This window comes from Mustelus asterias, chromosome 17, assembly GCF_964213995.1.
Source record: "Mustelus asterias chromosome 17, sMusAst1.hap1.1, whole genome shotgun sequence".
Taxonomy (NCBI): domain Eukaryota; kingdom Metazoa; phylum Chordata; class Chondrichthyes; order Carcharhiniformes; family Triakidae; genus Mustelus; species Mustelus asterias.
The window spans coordinates 55,890,054-55,914,841 of NC_135817.1; the positions used below are offsets into that span (position 1 = coordinate 55,890,054).

At 42.8% G+C, this 24,788-nt stretch overlaps 1 protein-coding gene across 1 annotated transcript in view; it reads left to right on the forward strand.

Annotated features, from left to right (window-relative positions):
• The window catches only part of LOC144506507 (uncharacterized), a 60,732-nt gene extending 36,324 nt beyond the window's left edge, over positions 1 to 24,408 (forward strand). The window contains exons 10-20 of the mRNA XM_078232715.1: positions 28 to 111; positions 1,551 to 1,613; positions 2,556 to 2,633; positions 6,087 to 6,175; positions 6,887 to 6,923; positions 8,094 to 8,242; positions 9,413 to 9,475; positions 10,335 to 10,410; positions 12,657 to 12,741; positions 21,342 to 21,429; positions 22,323 to 24,408. Coding sequence (XP_078088841.1) covers positions 28 to 111; positions 1,551 to 1,613; positions 2,556 to 2,633; positions 6,087 to 6,175; positions 6,887 to 6,923; positions 8,094 to 8,242; positions 9,413 to 9,475; positions 10,335 to 10,410; positions 12,657 to 12,741; positions 21,342 to 21,429; positions 22,323 to 22,433 — 923 coding nt within the window. The 3' untranslated portion in view covers positions 22,434 to 24,408. The remainder of the gene's footprint in view (positions 1 to 27; positions 112 to 1,550; positions 1,614 to 2,555; positions 2,634 to 6,086; positions 6,176 to 6,886; positions 6,924 to 8,093; positions 8,243 to 9,412; positions 9,476 to 10,334; positions 10,411 to 12,656; positions 12,742 to 21,341; positions 21,430 to 22,322) is intronic.
• Positions 24,409 to 24,788: the final 380 nt, after the last annotated feature.

The window sequence follows — 24,788 nt, forward strand, 5'->3', positions numbered from 1 at the left end:
ATTTAACCTGTGATATTTTCTTTAAAGGTCTTTGCCCACTGGCTATTGGAAGTGATGGAGGAGGTTCAGTAAGAATTCCAGCATCGTTTTGTGGTGTGGTAGGACTGAAAGGTATTTTTTATTTTGATGTGATTTCAAAACGTGCTTGCACAGCGGAGCTCTTTAATGTTCAGGGATTTGTGTTCAGCTGAACATCTGCCTAATTGTAGGTCTTTGTGCATTTAGTTGCCAGTTTAAAATAGAAATCCTTTGTTGAGGTGACTCAGACAATTGACTGCAAGTTAGGGTCCGGTAATTGTATGTTGGTAAACCCTACCAGTTTGGCATCGATATGCAAGACAAATTCTGTCTATTTTGCCCTCGGATTAGATCAATGAAATCACCTCACACAGGGTGGAATTTTTACTCTTTAAAAAAAGTGGCTTGTGGTCATGTCAGTGGTCAAAATATCTGGTACAGGAGTCAACCCACTTCGTACCAGCCCACTTGCAGCTTAAGTAGATGTACCTGGAGGGCAATAAATCCACTCATGAGAAGCAAGTTGGTCATTTAAACATTATGATGAGTCTATGCCTTCATTTTAACACATTTTAACCACAGGCAACTGGGTTTCAAGAAACTTAGAATCATACAAAGGAGGCCATTCAGCCCATCGAGTCTGCACAGACCCTCTGACAGTGCTTCTTACCCATCGCCCCCACCCTATCTACATAACCCCACACATTTACCAGGGCTAATCCATCTAACCTACACATCTTGGGACACTAAATTGCAATTTACCATGGCCAATCCACTTGACCTGCACATCTTTGGACTGTGGGAGGACATCGGACCATCTGGAGGAAACCCACGCAGACACAGGGAGAACGTGCAGACTCCGCACAGTCACCCAAGACCGGAATTGAACCTGGGTTCCTGGCACAGTGAGGCAGCAGTGCTAAACTCTATCCCGCCCTTTGAAGTTTAAAGCATCTAAGAGGGGTGGAGGCAAGTGCCTTTGAGCCAAGAGGTGCAGAAGTGCTTTCTTCAGGCCCAATAAGCTACCATGGAAACCCCCATCCCCCAGATCTGCCTCGCAACCCTTGACCACAAAGGACCCTCCAAATCTGTCCATTCCCCCATCTACTTGGTCTCATAATCCTTCGGCCCTGCGAAGCAGACCTCCTACCTGACAGGTCCCATGGCAGTCAATTGTGCTGACCGCGGACGAGAATCCCAATTAAAAGATTAAATTCTTCAGGACATTCAGGAAACCTGTTCTTCTGGGCTTTCTACACAACCGCAGCCCAGAGATTCCTGGCCAACGTCTTGTGATGTTCAGGAGTTGTAACAAGGAATATACTGGAATCAGGACGTCTGGCACTATTTAATTCTAAGGTTTTCTGTTTATGTAGCTAAATTTACACTGATTTTGTGACATCCTGTTATATATGGAATTTGTTTGTGTCTCAAGAACATTTGTTGACTTGTAGCCTGAATATTTGTTAGTTCATTTATTGCTAAACGGGAAATTTATTAACAGTTTTATTTTTAATTTGTGTTTCTTTTAGTTACTTTTGGTCGCATCAGCACCTTTGGGTCATATCCGCTTTCCTATTCTACTGTCAGTTTGGGTAAGACAAGACTCTGTACTCCATTAAGTTACATACACAATTCCCTGTCCAAATTTATGGATTTGCAATGAAAATACATGATATTCAAGGGAGGTAGTGGTTTAGTGGTATTATCGCTAGACTATTAATCCAGAAACTCAGCTAATGTACTGGAGTCCCGGGTTCAAATCCCATCACGGCAGATGGTGAAATTTGAATTCAATAAAAAATATTCGGAATTCGGAATTCAGAATCTACTGATGACCACGAAACCATTGTTGACCGTCGGAAAAACCCATCTGGTTCACTGATGTCCTTGAGGGAAGGAAATCTGCTGTCCTTACCTGGTCTGGTCTACGTGTGACTCCAGAGCCACAGCAATGTGGTTGACTCTCAACTGCCCTCGGGCAACTAGGGATGGGTAATAAATGCTGGCCAGCCAGCGACGCCCATGTCCCACGAATGAATAAAAGAACATATGTATACAAGGCTGAGTGAACTATCCCAAGTCTCCTTTGACTGCACCTTCCAAACCCATGACTCCTACCACCTAGAAGGTCAAGAGCAGTAAACACGTGGGAACATCACTACCTTCAGGTTTCTATCAAAGCCCCCCTCTCCCCCCCTTTATAATAGATGAATTTATATTCCAATACAATACGATGCAAAAGTGATAATGCAGAAGTACCTTATCTTCGAGATACTGTTCTAATACATGACTTTTAGGATCAAAAGCACCTGCTCTATAGATCTACAATATTTAATTCAATTGTTTTTCCGTTTTGGTGATTTGCTTTCTGCTCCTAAATTTCATATAATAATGCAGATAAGTAATTCCAAAGTAGCTGCAAGCTCCTCTCCTTAATCCCATTTGTCTCCAGAGTTATAAGAAATTAGCTGTTTGGACAAATAAGCTGTTTTGGACAAAGCTGAAATCTCTGAATAATTTGCTTCTACTGACAGGTCCAATTTGTACCTCCGTAAAGGATGCAGCGATATCCTATGGCATTCTGGCAGGCCCAGACCCCAGTGAACCATATGGTAAGTTTTATAATTGACTGAAAACATTTATGTATATTCATGGGTTGAATATTTGTTGTTAGTTGAATGAGACTGCTTTACGTGTAAGAGAAAAATGTAGCTGGCAGAGTTGTAATAGAACTTTATGGGCGGGAATTTCCGGACTCGCCTGAGTGAGGCTGTAAAATCCTGCCACTTGGGCGAGACTGGAGATTCCTGCCCAAGGCCAACAGAGATTTCCATTGTTGGACCCTTGCCCGCCACAGTGGTAGAGTTCCGGCCTATAAGTGGGATGTGTAACGGCATTGATTTTCTCCTTATTGTTATTTTAAAGTTTATTCATTAGTGTCACAAGTAGGCTTACATTAACACTGCAATGAAGTTACTGTGAAAATCCCCCAGCCGCCACTCTCCGGCGCCTGTTCGGGTACACTGAGTGAGAATTTAGCACGGCCAATGCACCTAACCAGCACATCTTTCGGACTGCGGGAGGAAACCGGAGCACCTGGAAGAAACCCATGCAGACTCCGCATAGACAGTGACCCAAGCCAGGAATCAAACTCGGGTCCCTGGCGCTGTGAGGCAGCAGTGCTAACCACTGTGCCACCATGCCATCCCATTGTACAACATTCCAACCTTTTCTGGAGGATTTCTTTATTGCTGGATTTAAGCCAATACGGAGGAGGTCACTTGACTAGTGTTCTAACCTGCTGGCACCATCACCTCGGTTTTGGTGGCTGATAAAAGCCCAGGAATAGGCCCCGTGGAAGTCTATTAGATTTATATGCAGTTTAAATAACCCTTAATTAACATGATGGGAGACATGGCGCTTTATACTATAGGAGAGTGTAACCTTTGAGGAAATTTAATTTAGCCTTTTAAAAAAATAATTAAATGATACTGGATCTAGATAGGATATAGAGGCTAAGCAAACTGGGGAGACAGGCAATCCAGGTATAATTTGGGAGAGCAAATGATTAGATTAGAAGTTCTTCTCTTTAAGAGGTTGCCAACCTCTGGAATAAGTTACTAGCACGTACAGTGAGTGCAGATTTGCTGCCAACATTCATAGGGGAGCCTGATGTGTGACCCACATAACCACATCTAGAAGGTGGATGTGTGTTAATGGTGTGTGTCTCTTGCTCACCATTATTTCCTGGAACCTGTTTGTCTCCAACAATTGCAGAAGAAATTTCGTGAAGCTTTTCTCAAATTAGACTAAGGGGGTGATCTTACCAAAAAAGTGCTGAACGAGCGTGAAAACGGGAGAGTTTCAGACCCTTTTTTTTGGCGAAGGAAAAAAATCAAATCTTATGACACTCAGTTCAAAAAATGAGTTACAATCTGATTCTCGCCAGTAGGGGAGGTGCGGGGCCTAAACTCACCGAGAAGTCGGCTGCAGATTGCTAGAGGGCACTATTGTGCATGTGCCCTGATCTCCCAGTGCACTGTGTCAAGTGTAAACAGTGCACTGCGAAATTGTCACTCCCCCACTCCCCCCTGGACATCACACCCCCACCCCTCCGATCGCTGCCCCTAAACGTGCCCCCCCCCACCCCTCCCAGGGGATCACACCCCAATTTTCCCCCATGCTGGTGGTGACCCCTGATGCAGACTATGCAGCTCCCCACCCTGCATCCCCTTCAGATCTGGCCCTGCCCCACGGTGCTTGGTGGGTGCTCCCAGGGTATATGATTGGCACTGTCAGGGTCCCATGTGCCCAAGGGCCTGCCCCTGACAACCTGGGGGGGGGCCTCAGTGGCCTCTGGTGAGGCCATCACGTCAGGTCCCCGTTGCTGGGGACCATACGTGATCCTCACTGGTGAGGACCTCCACTGTGAGGCTATTAAGGCAAGTGAGCCCGGGCGATTGCGTCCTGGGATCGCTAATCATGTTAGAAATATTCAAATCCGCCACGTGTCCTTCCCAGGCGTGAGGCTGACTACGCCGTCAGATCGAGGCTCGTACGATTGCAAGAGACAAGAAACCGAGGCTCAAAACACGGCTTTTCACCTCTTGCGTGATCTTACCAGCTTGCCACAACGATCGAACAGTGTGACAAGCCAGTAAGATTGCCCCTAAAGCGATTTTTTTCACCAGAAGGAAAAACAGTAAAAGAGGGAAATAAAAATACTGGTCTGAACTGGTCTTGTATAGTTTAAAATGGAACACCAGTAAAACAGGGAAATAATACTGGTCCAAACTGTTTTTTCTGTTTACTTCCAGCGAGCAGTTGCACCATGAACCAGCTGGTCTTTAGCTGTTAATTGTTTCTATATGTTGATAATTTAAGTGCCAACTCTGCAATGGATTTTCTTCTGTTTTTTTTTAAACTCAAACCTGCATTTTTATTGACATTTTGTAAAAGAGGTTAAACCTCTTCCTGGTAGAAATGAAGGCAATTTTCACGCATGCTTCAGAGCCGGAGGAGTTCCTGAAGGCTCATTTACCCAGCACAATAATATGTATTGGTAAAGAGTGAGAAATTCAGAGGGGCGATCAGCCTTGGCGCTGATCTGGGAACAGCTTGTCCATCTGTTATCTTGGCTACAGGTGATGCAAGGTGAAGGATTGATAGTCGACAAAATGATGGAATTCACATGCCCAAGAAAGTTAAATGAAACCTGTGTCTTCCCAACCTCAGTCAGCACACTCTCTTCAGTGGAGTTATTTTTGTCCCTCAGCCTATTTTTGATCTTCATTTAACTGAGTGTTTGTTTTAGACTTTATTGCTTTTTTTGAGCATGTGAATTTATCTTTTACTGTTAGTACAAATTTACAAGATGTAGAAGTTTAATGTTTTGAAAATCTCTGGCAGTGCAAAAGAATGCACCGATCGGTGGGAAGGATCTTTGGGAAAAGTCCTGTAAAGGATTTCCCACATGTAAAAGTGGGAGTGACGTTGTTAACTTTCACATTTACAACTGGAAACATTATAAAAATTGCCTAATTCTATTTGCAGCCTAGTTACTATTTTGAAAATAAGGTCCAGTGTTCTTCTAAAGCTTTGTTTCACCTCCCTGGTCTGGATGTAAATCCAACTTTAGAATCATAGAATCCATACAGTGCAGAAGGAGGCCATTTGGTCCATCGGACCTGCGCCAACAACAATCCCACCCAGGCCTATGCCTCCCAACCCCACGTATTTAGCCTGCTAGCCCCCCCCTTCCGACACTAAGGGGCAATTTACCATGGTCAATCCACCTAGCCCACTCTTCTTTGGAGTGTGGGAGGAAACCAGAACACCTGGAGGAAACCCACGCAGACACAGGGAGAACGTGCAAACTCCACATAGGCAGTGACCTGAGGCCGGAATTGAACCCAGGCCCCTGGTGTTGTGAGGCAGCAGAGCTAACCACTGTGCCACCGTGCCGCCTTTCAAATCGGTAACATTTTCTTTGATCCACTTCACGGTCAAGCTCTCTCAGGGCAGGTCTGATATAGATTGGTGTCACATTGCTGTCCTTCTTTCAGGTCTCCAACAACCTCCATTAAACTTCCCCAATATTGGAAATCCTGATCTGAAGAACATAAAAATTGGTATAGATCGGAAATTCTTCAAGGTAAAGTTCGGTCTTTTCTGTTTGCAGAATAAAATTGTATGGATTATGGGTGTAGCAGTGGTGTGGCAGGATAAAGCTCCCACCTACCCCTTTGGCCTGCTTGTGATTCCTCTCCAATATCTGCCAGAGGGAGATTATTTATGAATGTTTCTCCTGCTCGAGAGAGTGAAACACTCTGATAAAACTGTTAGAGATTGGAGCAATTCCCTTCAAGTAACTGCAGAAAAATGACTTGCAATGTTTACGATTTTGAAAGTGAGGGGTGTGGAGGGGGGGGGGGGGGGGCAGCTCAATCAGTGAAAGCACTATAGCTTTTACTGCTGCATTCTGGGGTCTCAGAGGCACAGAGTGGAACCTGTGTACGCTCTGAGCCAATCTAGTTACTGTTGGACCGATAGGATAGCCGACTGGGCAGAATTCTCCGACTGTCCAGTCTTGTCCCTTAAGTGGCACACGAATTGTCTCCCTGCCTCCTGTGAAATCAGTATCAAAGGGAAGACACACGGGGCATGAACCATGTGGATGTGGGTTCTATCACTGTTTGCATCTCTGCCACCCCAACCAGAGTGACACTGCAGTTCCTCCCTCTCCAGCCCTTGCACTGGGACCTAAATGTTTGTGGCACCCTTTACATCCAGATATGAGTTTGTGGTTTTGCATCTTGAAATTCTATTTGTTTCTAAATTTCCTCTTTGTCTTGCATTTTAACAGGATTGTAATGCTGAAATTTTTGACCTTTGCCATAAAGGTAAGGATACATGGATAACTGAAATTTTCCATTCTAAATTTATCATTACATAGGAACATAGGGATTAGGAGCAGAAGTCGGCAAATTCAGCCCTTCGAGCCTGCTCCGCCATCCAAACAGATCATGGCTGATCCCCCCCCTGGTTTTAAATCCACCTCCCCACCTGTTCCCCATACCCCCTAATCCTTTTTTTAAAAATTAGAAATGTGCCTATCTCCTACTTGAAACCACTCAACAATTCTGACTCCACCACGCTTTGGGGCAATGAATTCCTCAAATTCACCACTCTCTGCGGGAAGTAGTTCCTCCTCGTCTCAGTGTTAAATCTACCGGCTATCGTTCTGTACAGTGGGGCTGAAAATCTGCAGTGGAGCCTCCTCCTGCATCCATTAGGCCGTTCTGGACCTTAATCACAAACCTATACTTGTGAGATTTCCTGATGGGTGCTCTCTGGAAGGCAAAGCTGAGCGTGAGGAGAGGAGCAGTGGAGAAAGTGCCCACTAATATGGGACCCACTTCAGAGTCTGATTCTGAGGAACTGCAAGGTATGCCCAATGAAGTTGATACCTGTGTAAATGCAAACTTCAGTCCGGTGCCGGTGTGTTAGTAATACAGTCTTACACCAATGGTTTCCTACATGGTAAATTCTCATTCTGAGCCATTCACAACCCAGCAAGAAGAAGGGGGGGAAAAAAGTACTATTCCTCTGACATACCACTTAACAGCGCAGAGATGGTATAAAATTTCCCCTGCTTGATGTAGGGCCTTGAGGGACTGGTGAAAAAATAAGATAAATTTAAGAACTTATATTAGGAGCACTAAAAAAAATGCCTAAAGAACAAGTATTAGTATGTATTAATTCTTTTTTAAATCAGTAGCTCAGACAAGATGTATCAAGCTAAATTTTGATTTATGATAGGTCAGCTGGGCTGCTGTTTTGGTATTTTATCCAGCAATGCCACATCCATGTCAGGGGAAAAGGGTTGTAAATGGAAACCCTTAATTCTAATGCCTGGTACAAGAGGCCTCAACAAGCTAATATCCCATTGTCATGAACAGAAAATAAAACAGATGTTTTAAGAAGGGGACTGAAGGTTAAAAAAAAAGATGCAAGTTTAACTGTTTCAGTATTTGAGAATCAATACTGTTGCTTTTGCCATTCCTATGTAGCGACGCAGTACCTACAAAGTTTTGGCGCAACACTGGTAGACATTCACATCCCAGAGCTGGAGGAGGTACAAATTTCTCATGCTATCTGCATTCTGAGTGAGATACGGCAGTCCTTGGACATGGATTTTAAGAATCAATACAACAAGATGGTAAGGAAATAATTGGATTCCGTTGAAAATACCAAGCTAAGCGCTTAAATTTAATGGAAAAGGTACCCTTAATTTTTTAAGTTAGTGCCACTGATTATTTCACCTGACTTAATGACGATTTGACGATTTCAACAATAAGGGAGTTGACTTCCTGTGTTTTGATGTCCCATCTTGAACTTGAAAAATGGATTTTGATTTTTTGATTTGATTTGATTTATTGTTGTCACATGTATTAACATACAGTGAAAAGTATTGTTTCTTGCGCGTTATACAGACAAAGCATACCGTTCACAGAGAAGGAAACGAGACAGTGCAGAATGTAGTGTTACAGTCATAGCTAGGGTGTAGAGAAAGATCAGCTTTAATGCAAGGTAGGTCCATTCAAAAGTCTGATGGCAGCAGGGAAGAAGCTGTTCTTGAGTTGGTTGGTACGTGACCTCAGACATTTTAATGTTTTTCCCGAAGGAAGAAGGTGGAAGAGAGAATGTCTGGGGTGAGTGGTGTCCTTAATTATGCTGGCTGCTTTGCCGAGGCAGCAGGAAGTGTAGATAGAGTCAATGGATGGGAGGCTGGTTTGCGTGATGGATTGGGCTATGTTCACGATCTTTTGTAGTTCCTTGCGGTCTTGGGCAGAGCAGGAGCCATACCAAGCTGTGATACAACCGGAAAGAATGCTTTCTATGGTGCATCCGTGAAAGTTGGTGAGTGTCATAGCTGACATGCCAAATTGGTAGTTCCATTTATCCATTTAAAAAAAAAAATAATGCCCCTTGACAGTCTGGTTTGTATAATAGAATTAACTACCTAACAGTTGCCAGCTGTGAAGCAAGGTGGGGAATTCCTTTTATGTGTTGTCAGCATGAGGCGATGAAGATTTGATTGCCTCATGTTTTTGCTGGTTACAAGACTGGAGGTTTAAAAAAGACTGTTCAAAATAGGATAGCTGACAGGCAAAATGACAGATGATAACTTTGTTTTTTAAAAGCTTTATTCTCTGCCTGAGAATTTTTGTGCTTCTTCCCGATTCTTGTCACGTTGGAAGTTGCGTATATAGATTTAGACATTGTCGCTAGCTATTAGAACACCAACATGGTGTGAGTTCTTAGAGCTCCCACTGCAAAACAAATCACCATTTTTCTTAAATTATATCATCAGTATTTTCTTTTACAGAATCTAGATACTCGAGCAAGTTTAGCTATTGCTTCTAAGTTCACTGCAGTCGATTACATACAGGTACGTCACTATTTAAAGATAATTTTAACTTACAAAAGGATTATTTTATTTTTCATAATTCTGCCTTTCCATTAAGTGGGTAATTGTGAATATATACATTGTTTGTATTGGTTTGACTGATGAAAGGTACATTTGTGGCAAAGCAGGTCTATTTCTCTTTCTGGCTGCTAAGTGAAAAACCTATAACCAATCCTTGTTCGTTCCTGGGTGACTTTGTATCTAAAAACGCTCACAAACTGGCATCTGTTTGAAAATCTCAGAGCAGCTATAATGCCAGAACATTGTATAAATGGAAGTTGTAGAGCACTGAATCTTCCATCGGCTCAAGCCATCCTGGAGAACATAGAAACAAAGGACTTGGTAACAGGAGTAAGCCATGCCAGCCGACTCCACCATTCAATAAGATCAAGGCTGAACTAGTTGTGGTCTCAACTCTGCTTTCCTGGCTGCCCTCATAACCCTTGACTGCCTTGTCTGTCAAAGTTGTATCTCACTCTGCCTTGAAAACATTCAATGACCCAGCCCCCACTGTTTTCTGGGGAAGAGAATCCCAGGAGAAACAAAGAAAATCCTAATCTCGGTCTTAAACGGTAGACCTCTTGTGCTTAAACTGTGTTCCCTAGTTCCAGACACCCCCACAAAGGGAAACATCTTCCTGATGTCCACCCTATAAAGTCACCTCAAGATCTTATATATCTCTGCTTTTCAGGGTGACTTTGAGATTCAGTAGGGTTGTTCTCCATTTGCATCACATCGCACCCATTTCATTTCTCTTGTTCTGCAGCTTTCTGATGTACATCTTCCCCTTCAGTTAACGATCGGCTCTTAAAATGACAATTTTTTCTTGTATCTTATACAGGCCAACCGTCAGCGGTCAAGATCAATCCAGTTCCTCAAAGAAATCTTCAGTGATGTACACTGCATCATCACACCAGGTAAGATCGTATTTTTGTCTAATACAGGTTAAAATGAGGTGTGCTGTGATATCTTCCTATTTTCAGTGACTAGAATGAGATCCTCTGGAAGCAGAATATAAATTCAAGAAATTTAAACCAAATGAAGGAGATTTTCCAGTGCGCTGCCCCACCCCAGCAGCGGGTTTTCTAGCAGCAAGGGGGGAGTCGCCATTGACTGGAGGAATCCTTGATGGCACAGCCAGCGAGCAACGCAAATGACCGTTCGCTTTGGCGGGACTGGAAGATTCCACCGTCGGCCACCTCCACCGCCAGAAACCCACTGAGGAGAGGCAGGGAAGGGGAGGGTTTCAGAAAATCCCCGCCAAGTGTCTGGTATTTTTATTATTTTGCAAATAATTTGCAATCGGAACAGCAGCAACAAAATGAAACAATCCAAGGCACTTCACAGGAGCCTTACGATGTTTGACAATGAGCCACATAAGAGTGTCTTAAAGGAGGAATGTAAGGTAGAGAAGTGTATGGAGGGTGTTCCAAAGCTTGGCAACTGAAGGCATGGCCATCAATGGTAGAGCAATTAAAATTGGAGGTGCAAGACACCAGAATGAGAAGGACACAGATATCGTAGAGGGTAGTGGGGCTGGATGGGATTACCGCAATATAGAGGGGTGGGGCCTTGGAGGGATTTGAGAACAGGGATGAGAATTTTAAAGTCAAGATGCTGGTTGATGGGGAGCCAAGGTAGGTCAGTGAGCACAGTGTGATAGGGGAAACGAGACTGGCTATGGAAGGCATAAGCAGCAGAATTTGGGATGACCTCAAGTTTTTGGAAGGTAGAATGTGAGAGATCAATCCGGTGCGCACTGAAAGTCTAAATGTAACAAAGGCATGAATGAGAGTTTCAGCATCAGATTGGCTGAGATAGGGGCAAAGTGGAGCAAGGTGGGAATAGTGGCGGCACAAATATGTGATCCAATGCTCACCTCAGGATGAAATGTGATACCAAGATTGAAAACGATTTGGCTTAATCTCAAACTATTTCCAGGAAGTGAAATAGAGTTGGCAGAGTTTGATGTGGGGACTGAATACATTGGGCGCGACCCTTACTGGCCGTTCATGCCACGCTCCCACTGCAGCGAGGTCGGGGAATGTGACGTCCAGCCAGATCTCCGTTCACTGCAACGGGATGGGAAAATCCCACCAACATTCCCGTCAATGACTTTAGTCTTCCCAATATTTAATTGGAGGATGTTTCAGAGACACCTGTAGTCCTTTTTGGACTATGGCTAATTACTTATATTTTCTGCTCAGCAAGTACACAATGTTAGATGAGCAAACTGATAATTTAGTGGTAGTGGAGGAGTTGGGAGAGGTGGTGACAGAGAGCTGGGTGTGGTCAGCATACTTGTGAAAACTAACATGATGCTTCAGATAATTTCACCAAGGGGTAGCATGCAGATGAGAAATGGAACTGGGCCATGGATAGATTCTTGAGATTACCAGACATAACTGCACAAGTGGCAAGATCTTACTATTGCAATCTTACCAAGACTTTAAGTTTGGCATAGACCCTTTCCAAATAATGGAGCACTGGGGCTTGTAAGCTGAAAGCTGAAGTAATCTAGATTAAGATCAAATATAAAAGGCTTTTAAAAAATATGTTGGTCACTTAAATTTTTGGTCCCTTTTCACCCAAACTTTGTCAGCACAAAGCAATTTGCCAATCTCAAAACTGACCTTGTATTTTACTGTGATATTCTAATAGTACATTATATAGTATATTGTAAGAATGATCATTGTATTCAGTAGAGTGAAGGCGATGATTGTTGCAACCTCAATATGCACAAGAATATTTTGACTTGAGACTGATCTCTGAACATATGCTTTTGTCAGAGGGAATGAGAGCGTGTTGTGCCTAATGCGAGAGACGGCAACTGGCATCTATAGCAACCACAGTGTTTAATATTTACTGTGGGAGTTTTGTTTGAAGTGTAAAATAGCAGCTGAGTTTCAGCATTACATTTAAGATGGGGGATTTCATTTTGACAGTGTCCTGAATTACTTGAGGATGCCACTCACAGCTGAGTAGTAAATCTGTTTAGGAAGGTGATGCTACCATAGACTAACATTGCATGCAATTTGGGACAATTAAGAACTTGTTAAAAATGGTAATTGGTAAGTGGTATTAGTAAACCTACCACTGATTCTATGGCATTAAGATTAATCCATAGGCAAGTTTATTAATTGTTATATTTTTATGTTCATAGCTATACCCTGTACTGCTCTACCTTCTGAACCCTCCGACTTCATCACAGGTTGCAGTGATTTCCATTCCTTGTTTTGCACAATTAGGTAAGAGTATGGGATTTTTGGATAAAGAAATCAAGAAAAACAGATAATTCAACACATTCTGCGATTAAGTTGGATGAAAGCTAAAAATATGGGCCTGTATTTTTGACTCGGGCTGGGGAAACATGAGATCGGGCTCATTTTGTGGCTTCCAGATCCCATTCCCACTATATTTTTGTCACTGAAACTTGGATGGGAGGTGTGAGAGTTCAGAGGCATGTTGGTTAGAAGCCCCGCCTCAGTTCTCAGGGTCAGCAATCCAGCTCCCAGTATAGTTCCTAGAACTCTTAAACATTACTCCTCACCCATGCCCATGCCTCCCTCAAACCACGCAATGCTTCATTCATGCCCCCTTATATTCCCCATGCCTCTTCCCCACCATGTATCCTCCATACCCACTCGCCCAGTATGCACAATGGGTTGATCTGGACGATGTCTTTGAAATGGATGTTAAAAAAAATAAACTTCTAACAATCTAATTGAGCTGTAATTCAAAGACACTTAACCTGGAAAAAAACTCTTAATTCATAGAAACTGTGAAAAAATATAAATCCGTTCAAGTGGTCAATCTATTGTAAAAGCAAACTAACACATCTACTTACCATGTTAAAACTATTGATCAAAATGTGAACACAGTCCCCTGCTGAGGTAAGTTGTTCTAGGGCTTTTTGAAACTCAGCCAAGCCTAGGAAATTTGAGCAACTGAGTCTATTAAAACAGAAAGAAAAGATGGCCTTTTCTAAAGATGCAGATGGAGTTTAATTTTCACTTCAAACAAGATTTTTTTCAATCAACGGAGTAGAACAGGTGCTTAGATTTTCTTTTACTTCCATTATCAAGGGAATTTTGTTTCTAAGCTAAAGATCTCCTGACATTTAAATCACCGTCCAAAACATGACAGAAGTTTTCCCAATACATTCAAAACTAGAAAAATATATTATGGGACTGTCTCAATAGAAATACTCAAATGTATCTCAACACTTAATACTGGTCAATATAATGGTAACATACTATTGCAAAGCATAGCACTTTTTAAAATTCATTCATGGGACACAGATGTCACTGGCTGGCCAGCATTCATTACCCATCCCTAGTTGCCTTTGGAGGGCAATTGAGAGTCAACCATATTGCTGTGACACTGGAGTCACTTGTAGGCCAGCCTGGTAAGAATGGCAGATTTCCTTCCTTAAAGGACATTAGTGTAGCCAGATGGGTTTTTCTGACAATTGACAACGGTTTCACGGTCATCAGTGGATTCTTAATTCCAGATATTTTTTATTGAACTCAAATTCCACCATCTGCCGTGGCAGGATTCGAACCCGGGTCCCCAGGACATTAGCTGAGTTTCTGGATTAGTAGTCTAGCGATAATAACGCTAGGCCGTCGCCTCCCCTTGATGAATTGCTGCTGTTAAAATATTTACTTAAAAAATTACTTTCAAGACAGCATTAAATTGTGACATTTTATTTGTCAAAGTATTTAACAATTCTTTGTCAGAATCTTCCTCAGCAGGCTTCCCCCAACGGTGTCTCACAATTAAGCAGTTTTTTTTTTAGGGCTTAGAAAATTTGAACCAACACATAAAAATAGTGGGTGTGAGGAAGTTCAAATTTGTTATTGGGCTGATGATGGCTACCCCAACATCAGAAAAGACTCTTCTTTCAAGTCAGTAAACATTACACTCTCGAATCTGTACATCCTAGCCTTTTGTGCCTATAGGTACCCTTGTTTTTCTTGATCTTGTTCAGCAATTCTCCCATCTTTGACACCCTTGTTCAAAGCAGAATCTTCATTGTCTCTCACACGAGAACAACTTGTATTTGTATAGTGCCTTTAAAGTAACAGAACATCGCAAGACGCATAACAGAAGTATTATAAAAATAGAATGTGACATGGAGCCACGTAAGGCAATATTAGGGAAGGTGACACACAGCTTGATCGAAGAGTTAGGATTTTAAGAAGTGTTTTAAAGGAGGAAGGCGAGGCAGAGGGGGAATTCCATAGTTTAGCGCCTAGGCATCGGAAGGCATAACCACTAATGGAGCGATTAAAATTGGGATACCCAAAAGGTCAAAATTAGAGGAGTGCGGGTGTTTGAATGTCATGGGGCTGAAGGAGATCGCCCTCAATGGCTTCAGTCTTGCCAACATTTCATTGGAAGAAACCTCTGGTCATCTGGCACAGGATGTCGGATTTGCAGTCTGAAATTTCGAGAAGGTGGAGGAGTGGAGAGAGGTAGTGGTGAGGTAGAGCTGGGTGTGGTCAGTGCACATGTAGAAACTAATGCTGGGTTTTAGATGATGTTGTTAAGGGCAGCATGTAGATAAAAAAACAGGAGATAGATCCGATAACTGTGTGGAATGGGAAGAAAATTAATTGATTCTCTGGCTATGATTGGAATGGTTAGGAATGGAACCAGGTGGGTGCAGTCCCATCCAGTTTGCTGAATGTGGAGAGGCATTAAAGGAGGAGGGTGTGGTCCAACATATCCGTTTGCAGACAGGTTGAGAATGATGAGAAGCGATAATTTGCCATTGTCATATTTACATAGGATGCCATTTGTGATTTCATTAGGAGAACATAAGGCGATAAAGGGATATCGATAGGTTAAGCGAGTGGCAAAGATCTGGCAAATTGAGTATAAATTGGGAAAATGTGAAATTGTCCATTTTGGCAAGAAGCTTATTATTTAAATGATGAGAACTTGCAGAGCTCTGAAATGCAGAGGGATCTAGGTGTCCTACTGCATGAATCACAAACAATTAGTATACAGATACAGCAAGTAATTAGGAAGAATAATAGAATGTTATATATTGTGTGAGGAATTGAATACAAAGATAGAGGGGTTATGCTTCGGTTATACTGGGCACTAGTACTTTGTATAGTATTCATCTCCTTATTTAAGGAAGGATATAAATGTGTTGGAAGCAATTCAGAGGTTTACTAGACTAATACCAGGAATGGACAAGTTGTCATATGAGGAAAGGTTGGACAGGCTAGGCTTGTATCCACTGGAGTTTAGAAGAGTAAGAGGTGCCTTGATTGAGACGTACAAGATCGTGAGGGGACATGACAGGATAGATGTGAAAGGATGTTTCCTCTTGTAGGAAAATCTGGAACCAGGAGTCTCAGTTTGAAAATAAGGGGTAGCCCACTTAAGACAGAGATTAGGAGAATTTTTTTTTAAGTTGGAGAATAGAGAGTTTGGAACTCCTTTCCTCAAAAGAAGTGGAATCTTTGGATATTTTTTAAGGCAGAGATAAGTAGATTTTTGATAAGGGGTATGAAAGCTTTTGGGCAGGAATGTGGAGAAATCTGATCAGTCATGAGTTTACCAAATGGTGGAGCAGGCTCGAGGGCCAATTCTTGCTCCTATTTTATTTCTGTGTATAAGAGCCGTTTTAGTATTATGGCCGGGTGGAGAAACCCAATTGGCAGGATTCAATCATGGAGTTCTGGGAAAGATTGGTAGAGATTTGGGAGGCAGTAACACATTTAAGTAGTTTGGAGAGGGAAGAGAGGTTGGAGATGGGGAGTTTGCAGGGATAGAGGGATCAAGGATCGAATTGTTTTGGAAGAGAGGCTTGATGATGGCAGATTCAATGGAGAAAGGGACAGAACCTGAGGAGAGAGAACTGTTAACGATGTCTGCTAACATGGGAGCCAGGAAGGAATGTTGCGTTGTCAGTAGTTCAATGGAACTAGAACTCAGAGAGCTGGAGGTAAGGCTCATGGACAAAATAAACTCAGAGAGGGTATCTAGGGCTGAGGAGAACCTGAGAGAAAGTTTGGCCTGGTGGGCTAAGGGAAGAATGGGAAGTGACAGGCAGCTATTCAACTGGTCTATCTTGGTGACAAAGAGTTCCTTGCACTTGTCCTGGGAGGTGAGATTGGAGACAGTAGAGGAAAGAAGCTGGCGTTAGCTTTGCATTCCATTATGATCCTGAAATACTGAGCAGTTTTAGCAGTTGCAAGCAGGACCCGCTTAGTGCTTTATTTGATCAAACCAGCCATATCCAATCAATTCTGCATCCCTTGAACCTAAGAGAGCGAATGTGTGGGTCATACCAGTGGGACGGTCAGAGTGAGAGAGAATAATGGTTTCAATGAGGGGATAGTTGAGCAGATCATTGGCTGCAGAATTTAGCCGTGAATGGAGGGCCTAAGGCAAGACAGTTAGGAATTTGAGTGCAGCGCTAAGTGAACTGGGGAAGGTTACTTTTCCTTAGGGTAGATACAGAGGAAGTATAGTTTGGAGGGGGAATTGGAATGTGGGTGTGCAGCGATTCAAGAAAATTACATAGATGGCATTATCTGTGATTAATACTATGGGGTGGCAAAGCCTGAATGAGGTGACAAGGTCAACAATTGATCATGACTGTGTGTTGGAGAGTTTACATGGGGGAGATTAAGGGAGGATATGAGGGCAGTGAACTCGGTGCAAAGAGAGAGCATGATGACTTGAGATGGAGGTTAAAATTACTTAGGATGAGAAGTCATTCACTACAGAGGCTGAAGGATGGCTTATTGAGAAGATTTAATGGGCAGAAAAGAATGAAGATTTTGAATGAAAAGTGAGAGGGATGGAACAAGATGAGATGCTCAAAGGATGAAAATGACAGAGGAATAAGGGGACAGGCAAGGGTGAGATTTGGTTATAAGAGCCAAACCACTGGCAGAACGGTGTGGGCGAGGCAACTGGTGGAAGGTGTAGCCAGGCAGGGAAGCTTCCATTAGGGTGATGATATCACCTGGCTTCAGCCAGGTTTCTAGACCATGTTACGAATCGATGATAAATTCATGGATTGCAAGGGCTTTGTCCAGAAGTGAACAGACATCACAGAGCAAGATGTAGCGAGGAGCATTGATAGCTTTACGACTAGCAGAGTCCACAGGATCAGCAATGGGGAGGATGAGGTAGACGGGGAGGAAATGATCAAGATCAGCCCCTAGCCAGTGTGTTATGTGGGAAGGTCAGTGAGACAGTAGGATGGGACAGATTGTTACGCACAATATGATAATATTAGAGGGGAGGATGAATGGGGGGGAAAAATCCTTGTGTACTAACGAACATTTACCACATTTTCACTTAACTGTATGATGAATTGCATCTGGTTCCAGCACCCTGTGGACACTTTATGAATAATGTTATTTTCTTTTGCTTATCGTTGGTCAGTTTGCAGTGGCACGTTTTAGAATGTTGAGTGGAAATCTGATGCTGTACACTGCAGCTTGGAATATACATCTGATGGTGTATGTTGAGCTCTAGATTGCATTTCCCCATAACCAGCACATAAAGTTGTTATAAAAACAAAAGAACAAAGAAAATTACAGCACTGAAACAGGCCCTTCGGCCCTCCAAGCCTGCACCAACCATGTTGCCCGACTTAACTAAAACCCTCTACCCTTCTGGGGACCATATCCCTCTATTCCTATCCTATTCATGTATTTGTCAAGATGCCCCTTAAAGGTCACTATCGTATCTGCTTCCACTGCCTCCCCCAGCAACAAATTCCAGGCACCCACTACCCTCTGTAAAAAACCTGCCTTGTACATCTCCTTTAAACCTTGCCCCTCGCACCTTAAACCTGTGCCCCCTAGTAATTGGCTCTTCCTGGGAAAAAGCTTCTGACTAGCCACTCTGTCCATGCTTCTTATAATCTTGTAGACTTCTATCAGGTCGCCCCTCAACCTCCGTCGTTCCAGTGAGAACAAACCAAGTTTCTCCAACCTCTCCTCCTAGCTAATGCTTTCCATACCAGGCAATATCCTGGTAAATCTTTTCTGTACCCTCTCCAAAGCCTTATGGTAGTGTGGCAATCAGAATTGAACACTATATTCCAAGTGTGGCCTTACTAAGGTTCTATAAAGCTGCAATAAGACTTGCCAATTTTTAAACTCAATGCCCCGGCCGATGAAAGCACGCATGTCATATGCCTTCTTGACTACCTTCTCCACCTGCATTGCCACTTTCGGCGACCTGTGTCCCACTCCACCCAGATCCCTTTGCCTATCAATACTCTTAAGGGTTCTGCCATTTACTGTATATTTCCTATCTGTATTAGACCTTCCAAAATGCATTACCTCACATTTGTCTGGATTAAACTCCATCTGCCATCTCTTCGCCCAAGTCCCCAACTGATCTATATCCTGCTGTATCCTCTGATGGTCCTCGCTATCCACAAATCCACCAACCTTTGTGTCGTCCACAAACTTACTAATCAAACCAGTTACATTTTCCTCCAAATCATTTATATATATTACAAACAGCAAAGGTCCCAGCACTGATCCCTGAGGAACGCCACTTGTCACAGCCCTCCATTCAGAAACACACCCTTCCACTGCTACCCTGTTTTCTTTGACCGAGCCAGTTTTGTATCCACCTTGCCAGCTCACCTCTGATCCCATGCAACTTCACCTTCTGCACCAGTCTGCCATGAGGGACCTTGTCAAAGGCCTTACTGAAGTCCACATAGACAACATCCACTACCCTACCCTCATCAACCATCTTCGTCACTTCCTCGAAAAACTCGATCAAGTTAGTGAGACACGACCTCCCCTTTACAAAACCATGTTGCCTCGCACTAATACGTCCACTTATTTCCAAGTGGGAATAAATCCTGTCTCGAAGAATCCACTCCAATAATTTCCCTACCACTGATGTCAGGTTCACCGGCCTGTAATTACCTGGATTATTCTTGCTACCCTTCTTAAACAAAGGAACAACATTGGCTATTCTCCAATCCTCTGGGACCTCCCCTGTAGCCAGTGAGGATACAAAGATTTTTCTCAAAGCCCCAGCAATTTCCTCCCTTGCCTCTCTCAATATTCTGGGATATATCCCATCAAGAACCCCAATACCTCCTCCTTTTTGATCTCAACATGGCTCAAACTATCTACACACCTTTTCCCAGATTCATCATCCATCAAGTCCTTCTCTTTGGTGAATACTGACGTAAAGTACTCATTTAATACCTCGCCCATTTCCTCTGGCTCCACGCATAGATTCCCTCCTTTGTCCTTGAGTGGGTCAACCCTCTCTCTGGCTACCCTCTTGCTCTTTATATGTATAAAAAGCCTTGGGATTTTCCTTAATCCTGCTGGACAATGCTTTTTCGTGATTCCTTTTAGCCCTCCTTACTCCTTGCTTAAATTTCTTTCTATTTTCTTGTATTCCACAGTTGCTTTGTGTGTTCCCAGCCTCCTAGCTTTGACAAACGCTTCCTTTTTCTCTTTGACTAGGCTCACAATATCTCTCGTTATCCAAGGTTCCCAAAACTTGCCATACTTATCCTTCATCCTTACAGGAATGTGCCATTCCTGAATCCCTATCAACTTACACTTGAAAGCCTCCCACATATCAGATGTTGATTTGCCCTCAAACATCTGCCCCCAATCTACACTCTTTAGTTCCTGCCTAATATTGTTCATAGAAATCATAGAATCCCTACAGTGCAGAAGGAGGCCATTCGGCCCATCGAGTCTGCACCGACCACAATCCCACCCAGGCCCTAACCCCACATATTTTACCCGCTAATCCCTCTAACCTACGCATCCCAGGACTCCAAGGGGCAATTTTTTTAACCTGGCCAATCAACCTAACCCGCACATCTTTGGACTGTGGGAGGAAACCGGAGCACCCGGAGGAAACCCACGCAGACACGAGGAGAATGTGCAAACTCCGCACAGACAGTGACCCGAGCCGGGAATCGAACCCGGGACCCTGGCGCTGTGAAGCAGCAGTGCTAACCACTGTGCTACCGTGCCGTGTTGTAATTAGCCTTCCCCCAATTTAGCACCTTAACTTGAGGATTACACTTATCTTTGTCCATCAGTACCTTAAAGCTTACTGAATTGTGGTCACTGTTCCTGAACTGCTCCCCTACTGAAACATCGATCACCTGGCCGGGCTCATTCCCCAATACCAGGTCCAGTATGGCCCCTTCCCTAGTTGGACTATCTACATACTGTTTCAAGAAGCCCTCCTGGATGCTCCTTACAAACTCTGCCCCTAGCACTGAGTCCCAGTCAATATAGGGGAAATTAAAATCTCCCACAACAATCCTGTTACTTTTACACCTTGCCAAAATCTGCCTACATATCTGTTCCTCTATCTCCCGCTGGCAGTTGGGTGGCAGTTATGGAAACAATGAGAAGAAAACTAAGCAAGAGTACACAGTATACATCATGATCAGATTTACAAAAAAAGTCCGTAAGCAAATCAGCTTCAATTACGGGTGGCACTGTGGTTAGCACCGCTGCCTCACAGTGTCAGGGACCCGGGTTCGATTCCCGGCTTGGGTGACTGTGGAGTTCTCCCCGTGTCTGTGTGGGTTTCCTCCGGATGCTGCAGTTTCCTCCCACGTTCTAAAGATGTGCGGATTAGCTTAATTGACCATACTAAATTGCCCCTTAGTGTCAGGAGGACTAGAAAGGTAAATATGTGGGGTTATGGGATGGAGCTTGGGTGGGATTGTTGTCAGTGCTGGCTCAATGGGCCAAATAGCCTCCTCCTGCACTGTAGGGATTCCAAGATTCTATTCTATGATTCTAAGCTGTGGAAATTCCTAATCTAAACGGCTGATATATTTTTTTCATCCCAGATATATGCAGCTTGCGAATTTTACAGGAATTCCTGCTCTCGTGGTTCCAGTCGGGTACAGCTCCTCTGATCTACCCATAAACCTTCAGGTAAATGTTGCATTCTTTCAATATCAGTACAGATGCCCCAGGAAAGTAATCCTGAGTGAACAAGGCAAAAATTCTTCTTGCTGTTTGATTCAGTGCAATGATAAAGGTCACAAGTGCAACATTGATTCTGTGACGTGACTACAAGAGTTCGACAACTGTAGAAGCCTCCATGTGCAAAAATGAAACTGCGATCTGCAGAATGTGAAATGCAACGTACAGGAAGGATTCAGAATATGTTGTAATCAGGATTGATCAGCTTGAGTTGAGTTAGATTTGGCATATGCCAAAGCATAAAATATGATTTGGAACCTGGCGGAAATCATAGATCATAGAATCCTACAGTGCAGAAGGAGGCCATTTGGTCCATTGAATCTGCGCCAACCACAATCCCACCTAGGCACTATCCCCATAAACCCATTTATTTACCCTAGCTAGTCCCCCTGACACTAAGGGGCAATTTTAGTATTGTCAATCCACCTAACCCGCACATTTTTGGACTATGGGAGGAAACCCACACAGACACGGGGAGAACGTGCAGATTCCACACAGACAGTGACCCAAGCCGGGAATTGAACCCGGGTCCCTGGCACTGTGAGGCAGCAGTGCTAACCACTGTGCCACCATGCCGCCCCAGTGAAAAAAATTAATTTTTCTACTATAAAATTGATTGAGCGTTTGTTTTTCTTCCCCCTCCCACAGCCGGCAACATGTTTGCATCGTGTTAATGCTTGCTAGTAGCCTTTACCTTCCAGATCATACCAGAATATCTCGCCCTGCCTCTTTGTCTTCTCAGTCAATTAAGTTATATAATTGCATTGGAATCACATTGTCTGAGCTCGTATTTTAAAAAAACCATAGGCAATTCTGTTAATAATTCTGATTCTTTCCCCCAGATTATGGGTAAATGGTGGGATGAAGCAATTCTTTTCCGGGTTGGAATGAAGGTGGAACAGTTCCGTGCTGAAACAAAGAAACCTCAGATTTATTACGATGTTCTGCAGTAAAGCATTCAGTACCTCAGGGTGATTTATTGTATTTTACAAACTGAAGCCATGTTCCTATTCATGTACTTGCAGGAAGCATTTAACCCTTGTGTATAATAACTTGAAATTTGAAGCTGCCTCTTTTTTTTATATAAAAGATTTTATTAACTTATCCCCTGCTGCGCTCCTGTGTTTTCAACCTTCTACATTTCTCTGTGTTGTGTACAGCTTTGTTTTACACCCCCCCTGCTGGGAGACCAGATTGTGTGGTTCTAGACACAGCCATCCTCTTCTCTTTTACAGATTACCTGCAGACTGCTGGCTATTGAGAAGGATGTAAGATTAAGACAGTTACATGCGCACATAAAATGAATGATCTAATGCAAATCATAAGAGTGTTAAAGGAACTGACAGTAGGTGTACTGTTTAAATAAACAACTCAAACTAATGATTTCAAGGAGGAATTTAATTCTGAATGAGAATCTATCTAATCAAAGATCCAGGTACTGACATTCTATGCCCAATAATTCCATTGTTGATGATGGTCATTAAGCAGCCTAATCATTAAATCTGGGAGTCACAGAGAAACATTTGGGGCTTGTAACACCATGTTAAACAATGGTGTTTGTTCTTGCAGCATTGCCTGCTTTTCCTTTTTACAGGTCTGACCTAGAGTATGGAACCCATTGAAATGCATAAGTCTGGATTTTGATGACAGCTAAATATTATTCCTCAAGTTGTCATGAGCTTTTCCAAAGATGAAACCTAGTATATAATGCAAAACGCTAAAAATCTGAAACAAGATGCAGAAAATGCTGCAAAAACAGTATCTGAGAAAACACAGTTTATGTTTTGGATGCAGAAGGGTCTGCATCATAAACATGAAACTAAACTTTATTATCAGATCAAGTTAACCTAGAAATGACCGGACTATATGGCAAATTACAAAACGGAGTTTTGTTTAAATTCTTATTGCTATGTCATAACACATGTAGTTTAGTTAATTACCGTTGTGTAGAGAGACTTGAAATCCATTTGCTGCTTGTGTTATGTATTAATCTTTAACTTGGCTTCTAATGTTGAAACATACTATGTTTATAATATAACATCAAAATACCGGAGATGTGAGTTAAAAACAAAATGCTGGAAAAATCCAGCAGGTCTGGCAGCATTCACAGAGAGAGAAACAGTTAGCGTTTCGAGTCCATTATGATTCTTCTTTTAGAGTATCTTGAGTTTTTTTAGCCTGATACTACAAAGGCACTAAGATTTGACTTTTGCCTGCCAGTGGGGAGAGACTATCAGAGTGTTCTGTTCCCAAAGGAGTTCTGTCTATCTATAGAGTTTTACATTCATAGTGAGTTGAATAAAGATTGCAGGTCCTTCAACTCGAAATGAATTTTATCCTCAACATCAAAGCTTTCTGGCAAGCTATTTCTGAGCAATTGATAATGCATTATGAATAAAAATGACATATGTCTTCCTTCAGTTGTTTTGAATTTACTTTGTATAACTCTCATTCTTTTGAATTGCTAAGATAACCATGTTGCTAATTTTAAGTTTGGACAGGGATATTGGACCCGTCATTCAACCTGCCCCATTTTCCCTTGCGTTGACTTCAATGGAAAGGAAAATCGGACAGGGTATCAAACAGCTGATCAATCCAACATTATCCATTCTATATCCTGCTGAAATCGAAACTCCAGTGACTGTTACTGAACAATGAAGATGAGCACAATTTTTATTACATATTTGAATAGAAATCCTGTATTGTTGATGATTTGTGTTTTTAACTATTGCTGTAGGTCTACTGTGACATGACAGACCAACCACTTAATTGTGCTGCCCCAATGAATCTGTTCAGTTGGATAGACCATCCACTGAAATACTTGGGCTGAGTGTGAGAAACCCCGTCAGCTTTTTGGGTATTATGTTCAACATCTGAACCTTGGAAATATTTTGATTTTAATAAAAGATCTTTTCACCTTCAGAACTGAAGAATGGTGTTGTCACTTATTGGAAAACCTGTTTATAAAAGGCCTGGGACTGTAACTTCAGCGCTTCAAGGCAACGCAACAGGGAGGAGGGGGAGAGAGGTGGGATGCCCCAAAGATGCACTGGGGAACCCCCACCCCCTGGAAATTCCCAGGTAAATATTCATGGCAATTATCTGGGAAGGGCAATTGCCCTGCGCAGGGAACCAACCATCCGAAAATGTGATTTAAAATCTCAAACTTCAGATAGTCATTTTACGAGCACTGTTGCCTCACAGCGCCAGGGACCCGGGTTCAATTTCCGTCTTGGGTGACGGTCTGTGTGGAGTTTGCACATTCTCCCCGTGTCTGCGTGGGTTTCCTCCGGGTGCTCCAGTTTCCT